Here is a 24,452-nt window from a genome sequence, read left to right as displayed (position 1 = left end):
TGCTACCAAGCTGCGAGTAAGGACTTTTATTCAGGGGGTTTCCCGATTGATTCCCCCCTACAGACGACCACTAGAAACGTGGGACCTCAACCTGGTCCTGACAGCATTGCAGGAACCACCCTTCGAACCCCTTAAGGAGGTCCCGCTCTGCCTTCTCTCCCAGAAGGTGGTTTTCCTGGTGGCAAACACCTCTCTACGCAGGGTGTCTGAACTGACAGCACTCTCCTGCAAACGGCCCTTCCTGGTTTTTCACCAGGCCAAGGTAGTTCTCCGTACGGTCCCATCCTTCCTTCCGAAGGTTGTGTCCAACTTCCACTTCAATGAGGAAATTTCTCTGCCTTCCCTTTGTCCGGTCCCGGTTCATAGAGTGGAGAGGGCTCTGCATGCGCTTGACCTTGTCAGGCCATTGCGTATATATGTGTCTAGGACTGCGTCCTTCCGGAGGTCTGATTCTCTTTTCCTTCTTCCGGAAGGCGGCCGCAAGGGTCTGCCAGCTTCCAAAGCTACCCTTGCCAGGAAGATCACATCCACCATACAAGAGGCCTACCGCCTTAAGAATTCTCCTCTTCCAGCCGGTATTACGGCACACTCTACACGGGCGGTAGGGGCCTCCTGGGCCAATCGGCTCCAGGCTTCGGCACAACAAGTGTGTAAGGCGGCCACTTGGACTAGCCCACACTCTTTTACTAAACACTACAGGGTTCATACCCAGTCCTCCGCAGAAGCGAGCCTGGGTAGATGTGTTTCAGGCGGCGGTGCCCCAAGTATAGGGGCCTGTCTGCACAATATTCGTCCATTGCTTCCCACCCAGGGACTGCTTTAGGACGTCCCATGGTCCTGTGTCCCCCAATGAGGCGACAGAGTAAAGATTTTTGTGTACTCACCGTAAAATCTCTTTCTCTTAGCCTAATTGGGGGACACAGCTCCCACCCTGTTGCCCTTTTTGGGCCGTTGTTACTGTTGAGTTCTCATATTGTTCTTTGAGCTCGTACATAGTGGCATTCTTATAGGCATGGCTATGTTATTCATGTTCCGTTCCTCCTACTGCTTTTGCACAAAACTGGAGAAGGCTGACGCCGTCCAGGGGTGTATACTTCAGAGGAGGAGCCACGGTTAATCTTTTTCAGATTATGCATAGTGTCACCTCCTAATGGACAGCAGCATTACACCCATGGTCCTGTGTCCCCCAATTAGAGGCTAAGAGAAAGAGATTTTACGGTGAGTACACAAAAATCTCCTTTTTTTTTTTTTTTTTTTTTTTTTAAATCTTCATTGTTAAACGTTATAAAATTCGAAGACGCACCTGTGAGTTCAAGGTGCTCACCACATCTCTAGATAAGATCCTTGATGGGTGTAGTTTCCAAACTGGGGTCACTTGTCGGGAGCTTCCAATGTTTAGGCACATCAGGGGCTCTGCAAACGCGACATGGCATCCACTATTTTTGCATGCCGAAAGTCAAATGGCGCTCCTTCCCTTCCGAAGTTCTGTTGTGCGCCCAAACAGTAGTTTTCCCTCACATATGTGGTATCGATGTACTTGGGAGAAATTGCAGAACAAATTGTATTGTCCATTTTCTCCTATTTCTCTTGTGAAAATGAAAATATTTGTGGCTAATGCAACATTTTTGTGGGAAAAAGTAAAATGTATTTTCTTCAGGTCAGTACTAATATTTTAGAGCTTGAAAAAGTTCAGAAATATGAATTTTTTTTCTTAATCGTCATTTCTCAGACTCCTAACTGTAATGCTGGGGGGGAAAATTATGTTAGGGCGTACTTTTTTTCAAGGAAAGCTGGAGAGTTTTGTTTTTGTTTTTTAAACAAAAGCTGTTTAAGCCTGTTTTTACCTTCATGACCAGGCCAAATTTAACAATTCTGACCAGTTAATTTATGTGGTAATAACTCTGGAACGCTTTAATGGATTCTATTGATTTAGAGACTGTTTTTTCGTGACATATTGTACTTCATGTTAGACGTAGATTTTGATCGATACAATTTGCATTTATTTACAAAAATTGAAAATTTGACAAAAAAAATGAAACTTGCAATTTTCAAACTTTTAATGTTTACATCCTTAAACCAAATAGTTATAAGACACAAAATAAATAACATTTACCACGTCTACTTTACATGTGCATCATTTTTTTTTTAAAGCAATGTGGAAGGAAACGCGTCATTTTTACCTTTCACTACAAGCACCGTAAATGAAAACCCCAAAAACCATGGCAGAATTAGTGTTTTGTTTTATTTTATTTTTTTTTATCATTTTATTCCCTTTTGGATTTTTTTGTCCTGTTTTTCAGTACATTGTATCTCTTGAAAGAAAAAAACAAAACAAAAACATTTTAATCTTGGCTGAAAAAATAGGGCTCTTGGAAGAAACAAAGAATTGAAGAAAAAAAATTCCTACGAAGGGCTAAAATTCTCCTGCCAGCTATACATTTTTGAGCTGTGCAAATTCTAAAGGCATATCTGGGGAATTGCACGTTAATGACTAATTGTTAGCCACAGACTCCACCATCTTTATCATTTTCAAGCAGTACCAAAGTAAATCTAGTGATGTGATAATGCACAATAAACGGTGCAAACACTGAATTCTGCAGGCATAGTGTGGAAGTGGTTTTCTTTATTTGACATCATGACGTCTGTATTCCCATGCATTGTCCCGACAGGCAGTGGGAAGGTGAACAGCAGCACAGCGGCGGAGGGCAGCTTCACGTCTCTCACCGGCCTCTTGGAAGTTGAACCATTGCACTTTACTTGCGTTTCCACCAGTGACGGAACCAGAATTGAGAGGGATGATGCAAGTACGTTTACTGGTACATGCACATTTTATTTCTTCTTTCTTAAATGTTTAACATCATGGCAATGATATTGTATTGACACTGTATCCAACACCATGTTTTTTTGTGTAAACTGATCTGCTTTAAAGGAGTTTTCCAGTAAAAACAAGTTATTACCTGTCCACGGGGTAAGTGACAACTTGCTGATTGGTGGGTATAGCACAACTGGCATCTGTACCAATTTTTTTTTCTGATAGAGAACTTTTCTCCCTGTTACAATATGGCATGCCCATCCACCACTTAATTCGTTCTTTGTGGGGCTGCTAGAAAAAGATGAGTGCAACATCTGGCAGCTTTATAGGGAATGAATGCAGTGGCGTTGCACATGTTCACTGCCGATCCATTTTAGCGATGTAAAAGTTCCTTGATCTCCCTATCGGTGCAGTCCCAGCAGTTGGACACCCACAGATCAATTTCTTACCTATCCTGCTATAACTTGTTTTCATTGGACAACCCCTTTAATGACCTAAGCAATTTGTAATGCTTTTCTCTGCACAGATCCCAGCGCACACCTTGCTGGTAAAGCGTCTTCCCATAAGGGAGCAATATGCTCCTAACATTGCACCATATGAAGCCGTTTATCGCTTACCTTGGCAACATTTTGGTATTCATTTTCAAATCTTCTCTTTTTAAAAATTAGAATTTTTGCCACAGTTTTTTGGATTAATAATTGCTGTTGCTGATATTTTTTGTTGACATGATATTTGTGTATGGGATCCACCGCAGCAGAAGCAAATTTCATTGGGTTTGTGTACATACAAAAGACATAAAATATAAAGGAAGACCTGCTTAATGGGAACATTTAAAAATGGGGTTTGAGTTTAATGGGCTAAGAAAAGTCTCCGGTCAGTCTGTGTGACTTCAGACTGGCGAATGCTGGCCATGTGCGATGCACACACGTCATACATCCCCCTGTATTCCCCGTTTAAGTGGGTCGTCACGCGACTGCAAGTATGCAGGGTACATGGTTTTGGTCATGTGCCAACTAGTCTCCTCCTCTACTCTCCATGGTCTATCACATGCATTTGGTCATGTGATCGCCCACTGAAACGGGGACTGTCACAATTCTGCTGACTTTTCATCTAAGGCCGATGTCACACTTGCAACTGCAATATGAGAAACTCGCACAAGTCTCTTGCTTCAATACCCGGCACATCCGCCGGCACTCGGCCCAGAGCGTTCAGCTGCATAGAAATGCATGTAGCCGCACACTCCGGTCCTGAGTGCCGGCGGCAGTGCCGGGTATTGAGGCGAGATACTGTGCAAGTTTCTCGCATTGCAGTTGTAAGTGTCACACCAGCCTTAGACTAGAAAACTCCTTTAGGTAAAAAGCTGCACTCGTGCAACAGCACAGCTACATTAAGTAAATCATAGTCCCACATTACATCCCCACTATTCCAGATCCTCACCCTTGAACCTTCTTCCTTCGCTGCAGCCGTCATATCCCATTTACCCTTTACCCAGATGAACGCTGCAGCCAGTTACTCGAGTTTGTGGTCTTTTTTTTTTTTTAAACTGTTGAATGATTGGCTGCAGTGGTCATTTGATGTTCTTTATGGGAAATCGCCAGTGCAGCAAGTAAATGGAAACCAGAGGAAGATCAGGGAATGGTGGTGAAGTGTATGTTTCTGTTTATTTTACCTTTATTACTGACTGTACTTGGCTTTTTGGTTCACTTGGAAAACCCCTTACAGTGTGATTTCCCTTATCATTTTATCCTTGAGATACCAATCTTGCCATGTAGAAGAAATACTGTATTTGTCCTCCTCGGTTCCTTGGTCAGCATTTTGCATTTTGCCCCTGGCTGCACTCATACTGTATATCTTTGTGCATAGCAGGTAGAGGAATGAGGACTGTGCTGTTTCAACACTTTCTATAGGAAGATTTACATGTTTCACCCTTGTTGCCGAGTGGGGCGTGCAGATTAATGCACATTCTGAAGGAAATTTCCAGTGAATCAAAGCTATTTCATAATGCCAGCTAATCTCCATAAAGCAAAGCGACTTGCGATTTCTGCACACGTTCCCTTCATTTACACGCTTGTTTTTGTCTTTCGCCCTATGCCAGTGAGCACGTTTGGCGTGACCCCCGCAGTGGGCGGCTTGTCTGCTGGCACAGTAGGAGAAGCTTCCACCGCTCTGAGCTCTGCCGCTCAGGTCGCTCTGCAGTCGCTCTCTCACGCAATGGCCTCCGCCGAACAGCAGCTCCAGGTACTGCAAGAGAAACAACAGCAGCTTCTGAAGCTTCAGCAACAGGTGGGAGGACGTTTCCCCACGTTCACTTTGAGCACCACATGCTGAGAACCTTGTTCGAAATGCCATAAAATGTCTTTATGTGAAATGTTTTCCGGAGGTTTCCATTTCACAAACTACCAAAAGAGTACTAAAAATGAAGCTCTAAAACGGTGTGAACTTGGTGAGCAATGGTGTGTGGGGTTCCTTCATCTCATCTGCTCACTCAGATTTACTGGAGATCTCTGAAATCCAGTTGTGTGTCCTGGGAGATGCGCACAGCCGAGACACTGTTTTAGACCTCTAGTGCGGTGTGTACCAGAGCACTACGACTCTCACTACAGGGGCAGAACATTAGTGACATAATTGTAGGTGTCTGATCATTTCCGTCTGCTTCTCCTGCGTTCCCGGTTGGTCTGTTTACTTCCTGCAGTGGCCGTGTGCTGTTAGACACTAGTTATTTGTCTCAGAGGTGCACCGCTGTGGCCAGTGATTGACTGCAGCAGTCATGTGATAGAGAGCAGTTCAGGGAAGTAAACTGAGACCGGTGGGAAGGACAGAAGCTGCAGCCATTGAGTCTTTACAGGTAAGTTTCATTATGATTTATATACCGTATATACTCGAGTATAAGCCGACCCGAGTATAAGCCGACCCCCCTAATTTTGCCACAAAAAACTGGGAAAACTTATTGACTCGAGTATAAGCCTAGGGTGGAAAATGCAGCAGGTACCGGTGAATTTCAAAATTAAAAATAGATACTCCATACCGTTCATTATGGCCCCATAGATGCTCCACATAAAGCTGTGCCACATATAATGCTCTGCACCGTTCATTATGGCCCCATAGATGCTCCACATAAAGCTGTGCCATATATACAATGCTCTGCACCGTTGCCCCATAGATACTCCACATAAAGCTGTGCCATATATACAATGCTCTGCACCGTTGCCCCATAGCTGTGCCATATATATAGTGCTCTGCACCGTTGCCCCATAGCTGAGCCGTATATATAGTGCTCTGCACCGTTGCCCCATAGCTGTGCCGTATATATAGTGCTCTGCACCGTTGCCCCATAGCTGTGCCATATATATAGTGCTCTGCACCGTTGCCCCATAGCTGTGCCATATAGTGCTCTTCACCGTTATTGCCCCATAGCTGTGCCATATAGTGCTCTGCACCGTTGCCCCATAGCTGTGCCATATATATAGTGCTCTGCACCGTTGCCCCATAGCTGTGCCATATATATAGTGCTCTGCACCGTTGCCCCATAGCTGTGCCATATATATAGTGCTCTGCACCGTTGCCCCATAGCTGTGCCATATAGTGCTCTGCACCGTTGCCCCATAGCTGTGCCATACAGTGCTCTGCACCATTATTGCCCCATAGCTGTGCCATACAGTGCTCTGCACCGTCCATTATTGCCCCATAGCTGTGCTGCTGCAATAAAATAATAAAACACTCACCTCTCTTGCTTGCAGCTCCTCGGCACCATCTTCCCGGCATCTCTCCGCACTGACTGATCAGGCAGAGGGCGGCGCGCACACTATATGCGTCATCGCGCCCTCTGACCTGCACAGTCAGTGCAGAGAGACGCCGGGAAGATGGCGCGACGCCCGGCGGGTGGAACGAGGACAGGTGAATATGCGATACTTACCTGCTCCCGGCGTCCCGCTCTTCCCCCGGACAGCGTTACCGCTTCATTAGAGAAATGAATAGGTGGCTCCGCCCCTATGGGAGGTGGAGCAGCCTATTAATTTCTCTAATGAGCGGTCCCACGTGACCGCTCAGGGGAAGAGGCTGCGGCACCCGGAGACCGTGGGACGGGCAGGGGGAGCGCCAGGATCGCCGGGACTAGGTAAGTATGCCTCAGCGCCCTCTCCCCCTCACCCGCCGACCCCACCACCGATCATGACTCGAGTATAGGCCGAGAGGGGCACTTTCAGCCCAAAAATTTGGGCTGAAAATCTCGGCTTATACTCGAGTATATACGGTATATCTGTGTATGAATAGATATTTAAGGTTAGATGCGTATATATTATTTAGAAATGTGTGTATAGATCTTTTGCTTAATGACTGGGGTGGTTTCCAGCCTTATAATGTCGATGATCTAACCACAGAGTACCGTAGTTCATTCTCATCAGATTGGTTGAGGTCCGCTCCTACACCTGGCACCCTGACCGATCAGCTGCTATCTTCTCCACCGAGAATTACAGTTCTGCTCCCACGTGATTGTGCGGTGCTGGATTTCAGACCTGGGCTGATCTAATGTTGATGACCTAAGACTGGGAAAAAAATCTTTAAGCTTAATTTTGAGCAATACTGGAGAACGTCACTTGACGTAAATTACTACAAAGTCTAAATGCACATTTTGTTAGTGCAGTGCTCTTAATGTTTATGCCAGGAGGAACCCTCATATTCATTCATGTTTCTGTAGGCACGCATTCAACACAGGGAAAAATGAGTGTCCTTTTTGCCTGCCCATTATGCTCCTGCATGCAAATATTTCTGGGTGCTAGGTGCTGTATGGCATCGCATGAGATACGTGTGTAGCTTTACCATCTTATCCTGGTAGTGGAAAGAGAATAGCACCTCAAGTCCTATAATGCTAAGGCTGATGTCACACTGTTTAGCCTCCGCTTTTTCGGAGATCCAGATGGAATCCGAGATGCAGCCAGTGAGGGCAATAAAGCAAAAGGATGAAAATTGCACCCACTAGTGCAGTTGACTAGGGAGTCTTGAATGTGGAGGCAAAGCTTAATGTGAAAAACCTCCTAAGATGCATAATATTGTGGCAGACTTCACAGATGAGGAATAGTCTTTTATATTAAATATTGCATTAATCTTGCACTTTCTTGGTATTTGAAAAAACTTATGTGCAAACTAAGCTTCATTTTGTTTTGTTTAACTTTTGCTATTAAGGCCTTTTAAATATTTTAGCTCTTTTAGGAAGCATCTCTGTTGCATGACATTAGTTGTTGTTTTAAAGCAAATTTAACCCCTTAATGACAGCCAATATGTCTTTTAACTGACCTGATATATAAGAGAATAGCCTCCCCATACAGACGACAATCCAGCAGCTGTCGGCTGTACACTGTAGCTGACAACTTGCTGTATCAGCCACGATCAGTGTTGTCACCGTCCAAATCTGTTTAACCCCTTAGATGCTGCTGTAAATAGTGACATCATTATAAATGGTTAACAGAGTGTGGGGGCTTCCTCTTTATCCAAATTGGTGCCCTTAGATCATGATTGTGTGGTCCTGATGTTTGCCATGGCAATTCATGACCAAATAGCAGCCTTAGTCTGACGGGTGTAGTAATCTGTTCAGAAGTTAGAGGCATTTAGGTGGTAAAAATACACATTTTTATTTCTGTCATACCACTTTGCATTAATTCCTGTAAAGCACCTAAAGGGTTAATAAACTACCTGACAGCAGTTTTCAATATGTCAGGGTGTACTGTTTTTAAAATGGTATCACGTTTGGGGGTTTCCCAATATATGAGACCCCTAAAGTCACTTCAAACATGGATAAGTCCCTAAAAAAATAAATTTTGCAAATTTCTTTGAAAAAATGAAAAATTGCTGCTACATTTTTAAACCTCCTAAAATGCTAACAAAATAAAATAACATTTTACAAATGGTGCTGATGTAAAGCCGACATGTTATTTATTCATGGTCTGCTGTGGTATGACTATCTGGATTAAAGGGATAATCATTCAAATTTAGAAAATTGCAATTTTTTTTTACATTTTTCTCAAATTTTTGATATTTTTTTTTATAAATAAACACAAAACATATTGACCTAAATTTACCATTATCATAAAGTATAATGTGTCATGAAAAAACAGTCTCAAAATCACTGGGATTTATTGAAGCGTTCCAGAATTACCACAAAGCGACACTGGTAAGATTTCAAAAATTTGGCTCCGTCACTAAGGGCTTAAAGGAGGTTGAGCTCCTCTTTTATATTGAAAAGCAGCCAAGCATGGTGTTAAAGTAAAAAAATACAGACTACTCGTATAGTGACCCCCTTTGTCCCATCCCTACTGGTGCCAGAGTCCACAGCCAGTTTTCTTGCCGCCTCGTCTGGCGGAGAATGACCAGTTACTCCTGCTGCTAGTTTTATATACCTTAGGTATGTGGCAGGAAACAGATTTTAGCAGTAGTTTGCAGATTCGTGTATATACATCTCAAGTAAGTTGTGTGCCTTATGGCAACTAAGATGTGTCTGAGCCCTTATGATTAAAAATGTATTGCCTGTCACCAGGAATATAGCGGCGCTCAGACACCGATTTCAGCATTGTCACTTACTGGCTTGTTGCTACAATTTTTATAAAATTGCTCTTTTATTGGCAGTTCTCTTAATTATGAGCACTGTATAACCCCCTCCTATGCCATTGACTATATACTGTAGGGTATACAGAAAGCTGTCAAACAATAGTATCAGGAAAGCAGGTTTCCTAGGAGCGCTCACTCCTGATTATAGCCATTGTAAGTGCGCCTTTGAGGGCTGTTTACACAGACTGGCGCATCGTATAATGCCACCATCGTATAATGCCACCAATCGCCTCCTTGTTTGCTGATCAGCAGTCATTTAATAGCCTGTCTACCAAGACAGATGGCACTTTAGATGTGTACTGCTGGTCATTCATAGATCGTCCTGTCCACACAGGCCTCCATTGCTCTCTGCAGCGTAGTTAACACAAGATTATACACTGCTGAAAACAATGATCTTTTCTGCCACATAAAATCTAATTTCACCTAACAATTGAGCATTTCATTGTTCATTGGTTGATAATCTTTCCTAGAAATACTCGCTCATAAAGCCCTACATACTTGACCTAATAGTCATTTGGCCATCGGCTTTCTCACCTAGCTCTTCCACACACAGTAGTGCTTGCTTGGCTTGGGCATACAAGTTCTGTTATCGGACATGTTTGCCCCTTAACGCCAATACACAGTATACTGTTGGCCGAACCGTTAATATCTGCAGCTTCAGCTGAACCTAAAAATGCTGTGTCTGGCATGTTGGTAGGTCATGTTTCCTAATGATCTGACGTGTTTAGCTGCTTTGTGGCCGGTCATAGTCCTCTTTGTGTGGTCATCCTGAGGTTTTATATACTCTATCACACCCCCTATTGATGAAATAACCCAGCGTAAAGAGCTGAATGGAGAGTTGTGAGCGAGGGTCAGTCTGACTGCACCCAAAATTAAATGAGTTTAGTTTCAAGCCATCTTATTTCTAGTGCTAGAATATTTCTCGCCCAAATATCATCCAAGGTGTCATTTACACCAGAGTTTGGAGCAGCAGATTGCATTGACATCTTATGAACGGACTAGCCTGTCTGTTTCGTCCTGTACACTTTTCCTTATGTGTTTTTTCTGAGGCTGGAAATTGTGATTGTTCCCCCCTGCCTACTGTTAAGTTGATAGATTCCATCACTCTCTGCAGTGTGGTATGTTGGCTGCTAGATGTCAGTAATGCTTTTGTGGTATATTTCTATCCAAAAACATAGATCATGATTGCAAAAATATTAAATATTATGTCAATGTTGTATATGTCTTGTTTTTACATGTGGAAACTGGTACGTTGTTAGCTGGAAATGGTACCAAAAATGGGGTTTTCAGACATTTATTGAAGAGATATATAGAAATAGAATGGCAAAGGCAAACTAAGTATGGGTACTTGTACTGTCCAGGCTGATGTCCACTGTGGATGGGTACAATGTATGTTTCCAGTATTATCTCCCTTTTAACACCAGATATATGGTGCATGTCAGTATAACATTGTCTGAAAAACTATTTGAGCAGTGATTTAGCAGAAAAAAAAAGTTTAAGTACAGTGTAATTGTTTGGTGAAGTTGTAATATTCTGCTTTATTTTTTCCAGAAGGCAAAGCTGGAAGCCAAACTCCATCAGACCACAGCGGCCGCTGCCGCAGCTGCCTCCGCAGTGGGCCCAGTCCACAACTCTGTGCCTTCCAACCCTGTGGCTGCACCAGGGTTTTTCATCCATCCATCTGATGTCATTCCTCCCACCCCAAAAACGACTCCACTCTTTATGACCCCACCGCTTACACCACCTAACGAGGCTGTCAATGCCATCCATGCAGAACTTGCCCAGCTGTTCCCTGGCACGGTCATGGATTCTCCTCCTGCCATCCTTTCTGGACATGGCAAAAATGCTAGCAAATCTAGAGGGGTAAATAATTGTTTTAACTGCTTAATTAACCGGCTGGTTTTCGCTGAGTATTACTCATTGCAGATTCCAGTGGAGATGCAAGACAAAATCTTGTGGACAGGAGATCTATGCTGTCTGTGAGGAAGGTTGTGCCAGTAAGCGGGCACTTCACAAAGATCACACAGATTTTTGTACCGAAGGGATCCTGTCCAGATTTATTGCTGCCCCTGATTTACACAGCATGAATCTCCTCACAGGTTCCATTTTTATTTTTTAGTGTTTGCTAATTTTTCAACATATTCTGTTTTAGACTCAACTAGGCTCGGGTCTGGCACTAGCGATCTCTCATGCTTCTCATTTCCTACAGCCGCCTCCTCATCAGTCCATTATTATCGAGAGAATGCATTCTGGTAAGAAAATTTTGTTTAAAAAAAAAATAATAATGTTGTTTTTAAATAGGTGCTCCGTTTGATGAAAAAAGAGGATGTGTTGCAATAAAATTTGTTTTAATATGATTTTGTGTCCTCAGGGGCTAGAAGATTTGTGACTCTAGACTTTGGCAGACCTGTGCTCCTCACGGATATTCTTATTCCTACCTGTGGTGATCTGGCCTCATTATCGATTGACATTTGGAGTTTGGGCGAAGAAGTTGATGGTAGAAGATTAGTCGTTGCAACGGACATCAGCACCCATTCACTCATTTTACATGACTTGTTACCACCACCGGTTTGCAGATTTATGAAGGTAAATATAAAGCCTCACGGTCTTATCTCTAGATTTAATGTAGTGTTCACAAAATTTGTGGAAGTCCTCGGTTTTGTGTATGTGCTGGGAAAATCTCCTGATAAATGATAAATGCAGACTGATGAATGCCACCATCATCTATAAACATTCTTGTTTAAAAAATAAATAAATATATATATTAATTTTTTTTAGCATCATTAGATCATTGTATGATCGTTGGAGGTGCTGTCCATTCTCTTTTTTTCAATATAAAAATATATATATATATATATATATATATATATATCAGCACAAAAAAATAAAAGTGGGCATTAAAGCCCACTTTTTTCTATTTTTTTGTGCGGTTTTCCTTTTTTATTCTTATTATTGGAAGCCATTGGACCATTTGTTTGGGAAGCGTTGCGCAACAATTGTGGTAATATCAGATGCTGTTCCAATTTTAATCTCTCTACATGAGAAGGGGTTACATACAAATTACAGATATCACTTACAGTAGGCAAACTAACAATTACAGACTAATACAGAGGGGTGAGGACCCTGCCATTGCGGGCTTACATTCTACAGGATGGTGGGGAAGGAGACTGTAGGTTGGGGGGTTGCAGGAGCTCCGGTGTTGGTGAGGCGGTAGCTGCGGTAGTGGTGAGGAGTCAGCGGGGTCAGTGCAGGCTGTAGGCTTTCCTGTAGAGGTGGGTTTTCATGTTCCGTCTGAAGTATCCTAATGTGGTTGATTATCGGACGTGTTGTGGCAAAGAATTCCAGAGGATGGGGCATATTCAGGAGAAGTCTCGGAGGCGGTTGTGTGAGGAACGAATAAGTGTGGAGGAGATATGGAGGTTTTGGGAGGACCGGAGATAACGTGAGGGAAGATATCAGGAGGTGGAAAGAGCTTGGATGTGTGGTTTGAAGGAAAGGGCAGAGTCAAGGGTTACTCCGAGACAGCGGACTTCCGGTACGGGGGAAAGCGTGATGTCGTTAACTGCGATAGATAGGTCAGGTAAGGAAGATCTATGAGATGGAGGAAAGATGATGAGTTCAGAATTGTCCACATTAAGTTTGAGGAAGCAAGAGGAGGAGGATATGGCTGATAGACGCTCTGGGATTCTGGACAGCAGGGAGGTGACGTCTGGGCCAGAAAGGTAGATCTGAGTGTCATCAGCATAAAGGTGGTACTGGAATCCATGAGACTTTGAGTTGTCCCAGGCCAAGTATATAGATTGAGAAGAGTAGGGGTCCTAGAACAGAGCCTTGGGGGACTCCAACAGAGAGAGGGTGGGATGAGGAGGTAGTGTGGGAGTGGGAGACACTGAATGTGCGGTTGGAAAGGTATGAGGAGATCCAGGATAGGTCTTTAATGCCAAAGGAGGAAGAGGATCTGTACTAGGAGGCAGTGGTCAACTGTGTCGAAAGCAGAGGACAGGTCTAGAAGGAAGAGTACAGAGTATTGTCCATTAGCTTTGGCTGTAAGTACAGTGCCTTGCGAAAGTATTTGGCCCCCGGGAACTTTTCAACCTTTTCCAACATATCATGCTTCAAACGTAAAGATACCAAATGTAAATTTTTGGTGAAGAATCAACAAGTGGAACACAATTGTGAAGTTGAACGAAATTTATTGGTTATTTTAAATTTTTGTGGAAATTAAAAAACTGAAAAGTGGGGCGTGCAATATTAGCAGAGATGAGGGAGGTTGGAGGGGGCAGTGGGGGGCGGAGGTGGGAGTTAAAGGTTTTGAATAACTGTTTGGGGTTGTAGGATAGGGAAGGTACGAGGGATGTGAAGTAGGCCTGTTTAGCAGAGGTGAGAGCAGATTTAAAATCGAGTGTTGCTTGTTTGAATGCAGTGAAGTCGTCTTGCGAATGTGTTTTCTTCCAATGCCGCTCTGCAACCCTGGACACTTGCTGGAGCTTTTTAGTGGTGTTACTGTGCCAGGGTTGTCTATTGATACGTCGCACTCTGCCATGAACGAGAGGGGCAGCCGTGTCAATAGCTGATGCGAGAGTGGCATTGTAGAAAGCAGTGGCACTGTCTGTGTCGTGGAGTGAGGATACGGATGCCAGTGGTAGGATACAGTCAGCGTTTGGGTGTCTAAGTGTGCAAGGTTTCTGCGGGGATGCGCATGTTGCTGGACATGGATGACCGGTGAGGAGGACAGGGATGAGAAAGTGAGCAGATGGTGGTCAGATAGAGGGAGAGGGGGAGTGGTGAAGTTAGAGAGCAGAGACGGGTGAAGACCAGGTCGTGTATGTCTGTCTTTGTGGGTGGCTGCGGAGGACCACTGAGTAAGTCCGAAAGATGGAGTAAGGGACAGAAGTTTGGAGGCTGTTGACTGAAGGGTATCAGTGGGGATGTTGAAGTCACCCATGATTAAGGTGGGAATGTCAGCAGAGAGAAAGTGAAGAAGCCAGGTGGAGAATTGGTCAATAAAAGCAGTGGCCGGGCCCAGAGGTCGGTTTATCACGGCCACTTGGAGGTTGGAGGGAGAGTAGATGCGGACAGAGTGGACTTCAAAAGAGGGGAGGATAAGGGAGGGTAGAGGTGGAATTGGGTTAAAGGTGCAGTTTGAAGAAAGGAGAAGACCCACTCCTCCACCATGTTTGTTGTCGGGGTGTGGGTGAAGTGGAGGCCGCCGTAACACAGCGCAAAGGTGTCAGAGGGTGTTAGCCATGTTTCTGTGAGGCCGCGGAAGGCAAGATTGTGAGAGAGAAAAAGGTCATGAATCACATGAGACTTATTGCAGATTGAGGGGGGCATTCCAGAGTGCTCCAGAGAGAGGGAGCAGGGGGGTGGGCTTCAGGGGTACGGGTTTTATGTTGGAAAGATTGTGGTAGTTCATATTAGATAGGGAGCGGTAGGAGGGGGTAGTAATGGAAGCTAGGAGCTGTGGGGGTCCAGTGTTGGGAGATATGTCGCCAGCAGTGAGGAGAAGCAGAGAAAGGAAGAGCAGGGGGGAGGAGGAGTGTGGCCGGCTTGTTTTATGTTTTATTAGGACAGATTTGAGGTTGAGGAGCATGGATAGCAGAGGAGGTCAGGTGGGTAGGTAAGAGCGAAGTGGAGATGATGATTTGGTTAGAGGGTGCTGGGGTTTGTGGATAGTGGAGCAAACACTGTAAGGGCATAGGTAAACATGGTGAAGGAGTAAGTTAATACAAAAGCTAGATCCAAGTAATAAGTGCTTTTTCAGCAGACATACCCAAAAGAGACAGATACATAGTGTGGTCCTGACCCCTGCCGTGACTAACTGCCGTTGAAATAACTGCAGCTTCATGATACTTTAGCTGCAGTGATACTTTCTTTCTCGCTTCATTGGGGGACACAGGTAACCATGGGTGTATGCTGCTGTCACTAGGAGGCTGACACTATGCAAATAAAGAAGTAACTCCTCCCCAGCAGTATACACCCTCCGACAGGCACCAGGCAACCCAGTTTTTGCTTAGTGTTTGTAGGAGGCGGACCTGGATCTAACCCCACATCCGCATTTCTTTTACAGGGATTTGTTGTTTGTTTTTAATCATTTCCCCTTTCTTTTTCAGATATTTTCTTCAGGGTAACAGGGTGCAGTTTTTCTCACCCTGTTTTCCCCACTTTGAGCGACCGAGAGAGCAGTGTGGTATCACCCACATCGCACCCTCTCAGACCCGCTGGGCAGGACTTCGTCCCCTGTCACCCATTCGGGTGTTCAGGGTGACTCTTTTCTCGGTGGCCAGTCCTGACGGTTTTTCCCCTCCTCATCCCTCTCCTCGGAGAGGGCTGAGAGGAAGACTGCAGTCACTTCCAGTGACCCTCTCCCCCTGATTAGGGGTCGACGCCGTCTTCTGCGCCGGAGAGTTCGCGGCGCGGGGAGGAGGACTTTTTCCAGGACCCTCCACCTTCCAGGGATCCTGATGTTTCCTCATCTTCAGGTAGGGAGTCTTCAATCAACAAACCATCCCCCCTCCCCTCCACCACCTGCCCAGCAGTGATCGCCTCTTACCAGACCTCCTTTCTGATAAGGGGACCGAAGAGGGAGAGGGCCGCAGCCGCAGGAAGGGGAGCAGAAACGCTAGCATCTTTTTCCCCCTCTTTATTCAAACTCGCAGGCGCGTGCCCGCCATTTCTCCCTGTCTTTCCCGGCTTTTTCTTTCTTTTTGGCGCTTGAGCGCCCTCTTGTGGTGGCTGGCGTTATTGCGGCCGGGACGTTCAGCGTCTCCCTGCTTTTTCTTTCCTTTTGGCGCTTGAGCGCCCTCTTGTGGCGGCCAGCGTTATTGCGGGCGGGACGTTCTCAGCGTCTTAGGGGGCGTTCCTTTCTATCCCCCCTTCAGTGTCTGTGCACGCCCACAGCGTCGCACTGTCTCCGCGCACTTTTCTCCTGCTTCCTGCTCCCTGTCAGCGTCTGCTCACAGCGTGGGAGGATTTTCTCTGGGAACACAGGCACCTGCAGCTACCGCTGTTGCTGTCCGTCAGCAGGCTCAGCGCTACTAAGTACTCCACCTGGCAATATCCACCTATGTCCGACCCCACCACGGCCTTTGCCCCCTCGGCCATCCATTACGCCTGCGCTCACTGTAAAAAAAAAAAGTGGGTCTCAGGTCAGCCTTCTCCTTTCTGCCCGTCCTGCGTTCCTCCTATCATGTCAGTGCCCCAGGAAGCTTCTAGGTCCCGGGATGAGTGCACACCCCCTCCCCCGGAGTGGGCTGTTGCTATGTCTCAATCAGTGTCCGACCTGACTAAGGTTTCTCAGTCCCTGGTCCAGGCACTTGAACGTATCCCGTTTCTCTCTAATGCCACCAGTGCCACGAACGCTTCACACGGCGATTCGCTCGCACCTGTCCTAGACCCTCACAGAGGCAGACCGGACAAAAGAGACAGAAAACGGACCTTATCTAGATCCAGTTCCAGTTCCCTGGACAGGATTCCCCTATCTGCCCGTTCACCCTCCTCGCAGGCGGGCGTCGGGTCTGACCTTTCCTCCCAGCCAGAATCTGACTCTGATGCAGATCAGACTTCCGGAACACAGGAGATGGTTGATAGCCTTATTTCAGCTATCATTCAGACGCTTGATCTTAAGGAGGATGAAGTGAGCTCTCAGGAAGTCCCTCTAGGTTTTTTCCTAATCACAAGGAGTTTGACAACACTACCTCTACACACTGGGAAAACCCTGGCAAGCGTTTCCCTGGCAGGAAACGGCTTGACGTGTTATACCCTTTTCACTCCGACCTTGTCTCCAAATGGTCCGAGTCTCCTAAGGTCGACCCACCTGTGTCCAGGCTATCCTCTCAGACAGTTCTGTCTATCCCGGACGCGGTTTCCCTTAAGGACCCCACGGACAGACAGATCGAGGCACTAGCAAAATCGGCATTTGAGGCCTCCGGAGCCTCCCTTTGCCCTAGTTTCGCCTCGTCATGGGTAGCCAAGGCTGTATCAGCCTGGGCCAAGACCCTGCGCAGGGGCATTTTAGCTTCTGCTCCTGCTGAGGAACTGTCTGAATTAGCGGATTAGCCTCCCTTGATGCAGCGGCCTGCTCTACCAGGGCTAACGGCAATATTGTCGCCATTCGCCGGATTCTTTGGCTAAAGGCGTGGAACGCTGACCCCGCTTCTAAGAAATCGCTCACTGGTCTACCTTTCCAGGGTTCCAGACTCTTCGGCACCCAACTAGATCAAATGATTTCGGACGCTACGGGAGGTAAGAGTACCTCTTTACCCCAGTCCAAGCCGAAATGTCCCTTCATCAGGAGGGGCCCTCAGTCCTTTGGCCCTTTTCGGTCCTTTGCCTCTTAAGGAAATCCCACCCAGGACCGTTCCTCATCACAAGGGGACAGAAGAAAACCTTCTTTCAGGCCTCCACCGCGTTGGAGAGCCAAGAGCCAACCCGCAAAACAATCGGGATCTCGGGGCCCCCGGTTTTTCTAATAAATGATGGGTCGCCCCCACCTGGAACTCCTTCCAGGGTGGGAGGCCGCCTTCCTCTGTTCTCAGAAGTTTGGCTTTCAGTAGTCGACGACGCCTGGGTCAGGGAGATCGTCCCGTGAGGCTACAAAATAGAATTTTCTTCGCCCCCAGGAAGACGTTTCATGCTCTCTCGTCCTCCCACTCAGCCCTCTCATCTCCAAGGGCTTCTCCAGGCCGTCGAGTCGCTCCTCACCTCAGGAGTCGTAGTACCTGTGCCTTTTTGCGAACGGTTCTCGGGTTTTTACTCAAACCTGTTCGTGGTTCCAAAAAAGGACGGCTCTCTACATCCGATTTTGGATCTCAAGCGATTGAACCGCCATCTACGGATTCGGCACTTCCAAATGGAATCTCTGCGCTCGGTGATCGCGTCCATGGAGCCTGGAGAGTTTCTGTGCTCCGTGGACATTCGGGATGCATACCTTCACGTTCCGATTTGCGTACAGCATCAGAGGTTCCTCCGGTTCGCGATCCAGTAGCATCATTACCAGTTCACAGCCCTCCCTTTCGGGCTGGCGTCTGCTCCCAGGGTCTTCACGAAGGTCATGGCAGCTGTCATGGCCATTCTGCGCTCAAAGGGGATCCTAGTAATCCCATACCTCGACGACCTCTTGATCAAGGGCTCGTCTCATCGGGATTGCAGCCAGAGCCTCCAGCTTACTCTGGACACGCTAGTTCGCCTCGGCTGGTTAATTAACTACCAGAAGTCTTCCTTGATTCCAACCCAGCGTCTGGAGTTCCTGGGCATGGAATTCGACACCTCTCAGGCTCAGGTCTTCCTCCCCAAGGGGAAGTTCCTTTCTCTTCGTCGGGGTGTCAGAGCACTAAAGGGCCCGAAGCCTCCGTCTCTCCGCCTCGCTATGAGGGTTCTGGGGAAAATGGTCGCTTCTATTGAGGCGGTCCCATATGCCCAGTTCCACTCTCGTCCCCTACAGCTGGCCCTTCTATCTGCCTGGGACAGGAATCCGTTTTTCCTGGACCGTCCGTTTCGCCTCTCTTACAAGGTGAGGCAGTCCCTCTCTTGGTGGACGCTGTCCACCTCCATTCTGCACGGGAGGTCATTCCTCACTCCCCACTGGCAGGTGATTACCACCAATGCCAGTCTCCAGGGTTGGGGAGCGGTCTTTCTCCACCTCACAGCCCAGGGCCGCTGGACGGCTCGGGAGGCGTGCCTCCCTATCAACCTCTTGGAAATCAGAGCCTTCTTCCTAGCCCTCATCCGCTGGGAGCCCCTCCTTTGGGGAAAGCTGGTCCGCATTCAGTCGGACAACGCCACGGCCGTGGCATACATAAACCACCAGGGAGGGACTCGCAGCAGTCAAGTCATGACGGAAGTGGCAAAAATTCTCAGATGGGCGGAGGATCACGTCCCCTCTGTCAGCCATCCACATTCCAGGGGTGGACAATTGGGAGGCCGACTTTCTAAGTCGCCAGGGCATCGTTGCGGGTGAGTGGTCTCTTCTTCCTGCAATCTTCAGCCAGATTTGCCAGCGGTGGGGCGTTCCAGACGTAGACTTGATGGCCTCCCGGGCAAACCACAAGGTTCCCCAGTACGTCTCCAGATCTCGGGATCCGATGGCCGTCGGATGCGACGCTCTCTTGATCTCATGGGCCCAGTTCCAGATGCCCTATCTGTTCCCGCTTCTCCCCTTGATCCCAAGGGTAGTAAAAAAGATCAAGACAGAAGGGGTCCCCGTCCTCTTGGTAGCGCCAGATTGGCCTCGCAGGGCCTGGTACGCGGAACTGGTGAACATGCTATCAGACGTTCCGTGGTTCCGTGGAGCCTTCCGGATCTTCCGGACCTTCTTTCGCAGGGGCCCCTCTCCCACCCGAATTCTCGGTCTCTGAATTTAATGGTATGGCCGTTGAGGCCGCGGTCCTGAAGAACGCGGGTTTTTCGCATAGCGTCATCCAGACTATGATAAGGGCGAGGAAACCGGCTTCCTCGCGTATTTATCACAGGTGTTGGAAGGCCTTTTTCCGGTGGTGTCAGGACAACAATCTGTTTCCTATGACCTTTTCCCTTCCTTCCCTCCTCAGCTTCCTTCAAACGGGCCTAGATTCGTGTCTTTCCCTTAGCACCTTGAAGGGTCTGATTTCCGCTCTATCCATTCTTTTCCAAAGAGATCTAGCTTCCCTACCTCAGGTGAGGACCTTCATCCAGGGGGTTGCTCATATAGCTCCCCCTTACCGTTCTCCTATCGAGCCTTGGGATCTCAACCTCGTCTTAGACGCCCTCCAGCGGGCGCCCTTTGAACCGCTTCAGGACAATTCCTTCTCGCTTCTATCCTGGAAGGTAGCCTTTTTGGTCGCCATCACCTCCATTAGAAGGGTGTCAGAACTGGCGGCATTATCCTGTCGTTCTCCCATTCTAGTCCTGCATCAGGACAAGGTGGTTCTTCGTCCGGTTCCTTCCTTCTTACCGAAGGTAGTCTCATCCTTTCACATCGAGGACATTGTCCTCCCTTCCTTTTGCCCTTCCCCGGTTCATCCCTTGGAGAAATCGCTTCACAAGTTGGATGTGGTCAGGGATATCCGGATTTACCTCGCCAGAACTGCCTTTCGTCAGGCCGATCCTCTGTTCGTCGTCTCGGATGGGCGCCGAAAGGGACTTCCCGCCTCCAAGTCCACGATTGCTCGTTGGATCTGTTCAGCGGTTCTGGAGGCATACCGTGCCCAGGACAAACAGCCTCCTTTGGGGGTGAGGGCTCTCTCTACCCGGGCAGTGGGAGCTTCCTGGGCAGTTCGTCACCAAGCTTCGGCCTTGCAGGTTTGCAAGGCCGCTACGTGGTCATGAATGCACACCTTTGTTAAATTCTATGGGGTGCATACTCAGGCTTCCGCGGACGCGAGCCTGGGTAGGAGGATACTGCAGGCGGCGGTTTCTCACCGGCCGACCTAACTCCTCTTTTTCTGCAATACCCGCCCTAGGGACTGCTTTTGGACGTCCCATGGTTACCTGTGTCCCCCAGTGAAGCGAGAAAGAAAGAGGGATTTTTGGTTCTTACCGTAAAATCTTTCTTGGAGCCTTCATTGGGGGACACAGCACCCTCCCTTGAAGTTGTACCGTGTTGGCTAACGTGCCGTTGTTGTGGGTTGGTACATAGGTTACGTTTTATATTACCTGTTCCTACTACTGCTTTTGCACCAACTGAGTTGCCTGGTGCCTGTGGGAGGGTGTATACTGCCGGGGAGGAGTTACTTCTTTATTTGCATAGTGTCAGCCTCCTAGTGACAGCAGCATACACCCATGGTTACCTGTGTCCCCCAATGAAGGCTCCAAGAAAGAGATTTTACGGTAAGAACCAAAAATCCCTCTTTTGCTGCAGGGGACTTGTGCCTGACCCGCACGCGTGCCCCCCCTAGAATGCTACATATATAACTGAACATGAGGTTCTTAGTTTAACAATCTGATCAGACTGTATGATGCCCACTGCCTTGTCAGTGCAAACCTCGTAGTGGGTCCTACCGCCCTAACGGAGCTGACCATCGCCACAGCGGCAATGCATCGGCAGGGCAGATGGCCTGATGCCCCACAGCACCCGTGCTGTAAGACTGAGTCCGTCAACCTTAATCCAGACCACGCCACTCCACTAGCACAAAACCACATACACACACACACACACACACACACACACACACACCAGAGATTTCTTCTGTATTCTGCCAACAAAAACAAGCACTTTAACTTACATTGCTGATTTTGATCCGACACTTGGATCAAAATTGGACATATTTTGGCAATTTTCATGATCATGTCATGTGAAAGGCCCCATAGGCTATCACAGGTGAGTGCTATGCATCAAAAACACAGATGGCACTCGTACATAAAAGCAGACGTCTAAATGATGCCTTAGTCTGTGCAAGTCAGACCAGTGCCTTCATAGATGGGCCTTGAGAGCTTGTGACCGTTGCCTCTGACTTTTGGTCAATCAGAAGTTGAAGTAACAAGATCATGTAGCAGTGCCAGAACTGCGCCGGGAGGAGCTGAAGATGGTGGCTAGTTTGTATAATACTAGGTTCAGGGAATTTGGATTAGTAGTGTCACTCCTGCGATGGGAAATAGATGCTGGAGTGGCGATTTAAAAGCGAAAAATCTAAAAGTTTTAAATCACTTTGTCTTCCCATTCTGCAAATAAAAAGAATCTAAAACATTAAAAAGTGGTTATCCCCACCTTTTTGCAAGTCAAAAATGTTAAAATATCACATTGTTTATGCAACACAGTGAAGAACATAAAAATAAATTCTATATAAAATAAACCGTGTTATATCATTTTTACTGCTTTTACCAATCAGATAAACAAAAACACAGGTTAAATGAATAATTAACCCCTGTGCCCGTCAGGAGATGTTAAAACCATAACGGTCCCGTACAAGCAAATATATAAACCTATAAATAATATGCACGAGTCAGACCTCAAAGTACAAAAAATACCAAACTTTATTAAGAACTAAAATAACATAAGACAACAATGATGGTGATGTATACCAATGCAAATGACACCATAGACCTGAGGCACGTATTAATACCAATTATCCCTACTGCCATATATATGTCTCCCATGAAACATCAACTTATTACGCCCAGTGGCATGTTAACATTGTTCCCATAGTACTAAATCTCTAATATGGCATAGAAGTATACACTTAAAATGTCATGCTACATTACCTCAAGTCTGATGGTGCCAGGTCCCCAAGGTGCCAGGTCATTTGCATTGGTATACATCACCATCATTGTTGTCTTCTGTTATTTTGGTTCTTAATAAAGTTTGGTATTTTTTGTACTTTGAGGTCTGACTCGTGCATATTATTTATAGGTTTATATCATTTTTACTGCGTAGTGGCGTCTGAAAACTAAAACTGAACACAGTAAGGTAATTGCATTTTTTCCCCCCCAGTACCACCCGACAAAAATTCTTTTTTATTCATTTGAAAGTAAATTGTATGGTAAATTAACTAGTTCAGGGCCAGGCCATTTCCCCCTTTCCTTACACGCGCCTTTAACCCCTTCCCAACCTGTGACACCACGTAGGCGTCATGAAAGTCGGTGCCAATTCGACCTGTGACGCTTATGTGGCGTCATGGAGGGATCGCGTTCCTGCAGGTTGGGTGAAAGTGTTAACTCAAATTTCACCCGACCTACAGGAACAAGGGGAGTGGTACGTCAGCCCAGGGGGGGTGGCTTTGCCCCCACGTGGCTACGATCACTCTGATTGGCTGTTGAAAGTGAAACAGCCAATCAGAGCAATTTGTAATATTTCACCAGTGAAACTTTGTGAAATATTACAATCCAACCATGGCTGATTCTCAGGGCCAGGCCATTTCCCCCCTTCCTTACACGCGCCTTTAACCCCTTTCTGACATCTGACGTACTATCCCGTCGAGGTGGGGTGGGCCCGTATGACCACCGACGGGATAGTACGTCATACGCGATCGGCCGCGCTCACAGGGGGAGCGCGGCCGATCGCGGGCGGGTGTCAGCTGCATATCGCAGCTGACATCCGGCACTATGTGCCAGGAGCGGTCACGGACCGCCCCCGGCACATTAACCCCCGGCACACCGCGATCAAACATGATCGCGGTGTACCGGCGGTATAGGGAAGCATCGCGCAGGGAGGGGGCTCCCTGCGGGCTTCCCTGAGACCCCCGCAGCAACGCGATGTGATCGCGTTGCTCCGAGGGTCTCCTACCTCCCTCCTCGCCGCAGGTCCCGGATCCAAGATGGCCGCGGCATCCGGGTCCTGCAGGGAGGGAGGTGGCTTACCGAGTGCCTGCTCAGAGCAGGCGCTGGTAAGCCTGCAGCCCTGCACAGCAGATCGCAGATCTGACAGAGTGCTGTGCACACTGTCAGATCAACGATCTGTGATGTCCCCCCCTGGGACAAAGTAAAAATGTAAAAAAAAATTTTTTCCACATGTGTAAAAAAATAAATAAAAAATAAATTCCTAAATAAAGAAAAAAAAAATATTATTCCCATAAATACATTCTTTATCTAAATAAAAAAAAAAAACAATAAAAGTACACATATTTAGTATCGCCGCGTCCGTAACGACCCAACCTATAAAACTATATCAGTAAACACCGTGAGAAAAAAAAAAAAAACGAGGCAAAAAACGCTTTATTACCATACCGCCGAACAAAAAATGGAATAACAAGCGATCAAAAAGACAGATATAAATAACCATGGTACCGCTGAAAACGTCATCTTGTCCCGCAAAAAACGAGCCGCCATACAGCATCATCAGCAAAAAAATAAAAAAGTTATAGTCCTGAGAATAAAGCGATACCAAAATAATTATTTTTTCTATAAAATAGCTTTTATCGTATAAAAGTGCCAAAACATAAAAAAATGATATAAATGAGATATCGCTGTAATCGTACTGACCCGACGAATAAAACTGCTTTATCAATTTTACCAAATGCGGAACGGTATAAACGCCTCCCCCAAAAGAAATTCATGAATAGCTGGTTTTTGGTCATTCTGCCTCACAAAAATCGGAATAAAAAGTGATCAAAAAATGTCATGTGCCCGATAA

At 46.7% G+C, this 24,452-nt stretch overlaps 1 protein-coding gene across 7 annotated transcripts in view; it reads left to right on the top strand.

Moving 5' to 3' along the window:
• Positions 1-24,452, top strand: part of BIRC6 (baculoviral IAP repeat containing 6) — a 397,034-nt gene that overhangs the window by 120,537 nt on the left and 252,045 nt on the right. For 4 of the 7 annotated variants that reach the window (XM_077283019.1, XM_077283017.1, XM_077283021.1 and 1 more), the window contains exons 23-27: positions 2,670-2,816; positions 4,908-5,095; positions 10,961-11,272; positions 11,562-11,661; positions 11,781-11,995. In XM_077283019.1, the coding sequence (XP_077139134.1) occupies positions 2,670-2,816; positions 4,908-5,095; positions 10,961-11,272; positions 11,562-11,661; positions 11,781-11,995 (962 nt within the window). The remainder of the gene's footprint in view (positions 1-2,669; positions 2,817-4,907; positions 5,096-10,960; positions 11,273-11,561; positions 11,662-11,780; positions 11,996-24,452) is intronic. The other 3 variants (XM_077283020.1, XM_077283022.1, XM_077283023.1) reach the window with 3 other exon arrangements.

The sequence above is a fragment of the Ranitomeya variabilis genome, chromosome 2 (genome assembly GCF_051348905.1).
Source record: "Ranitomeya variabilis isolate aRanVar5 chromosome 2, aRanVar5.hap1, whole genome shotgun sequence".
In the NCBI taxonomy this organism is placed as follows: Eukaryota; Metazoa; Chordata; class Amphibia; order Anura; family Dendrobatidae; genus Ranitomeya; species Ranitomeya variabilis.
This window is presented reverse-complemented; position numbering and strand designations above follow the sequence as displayed.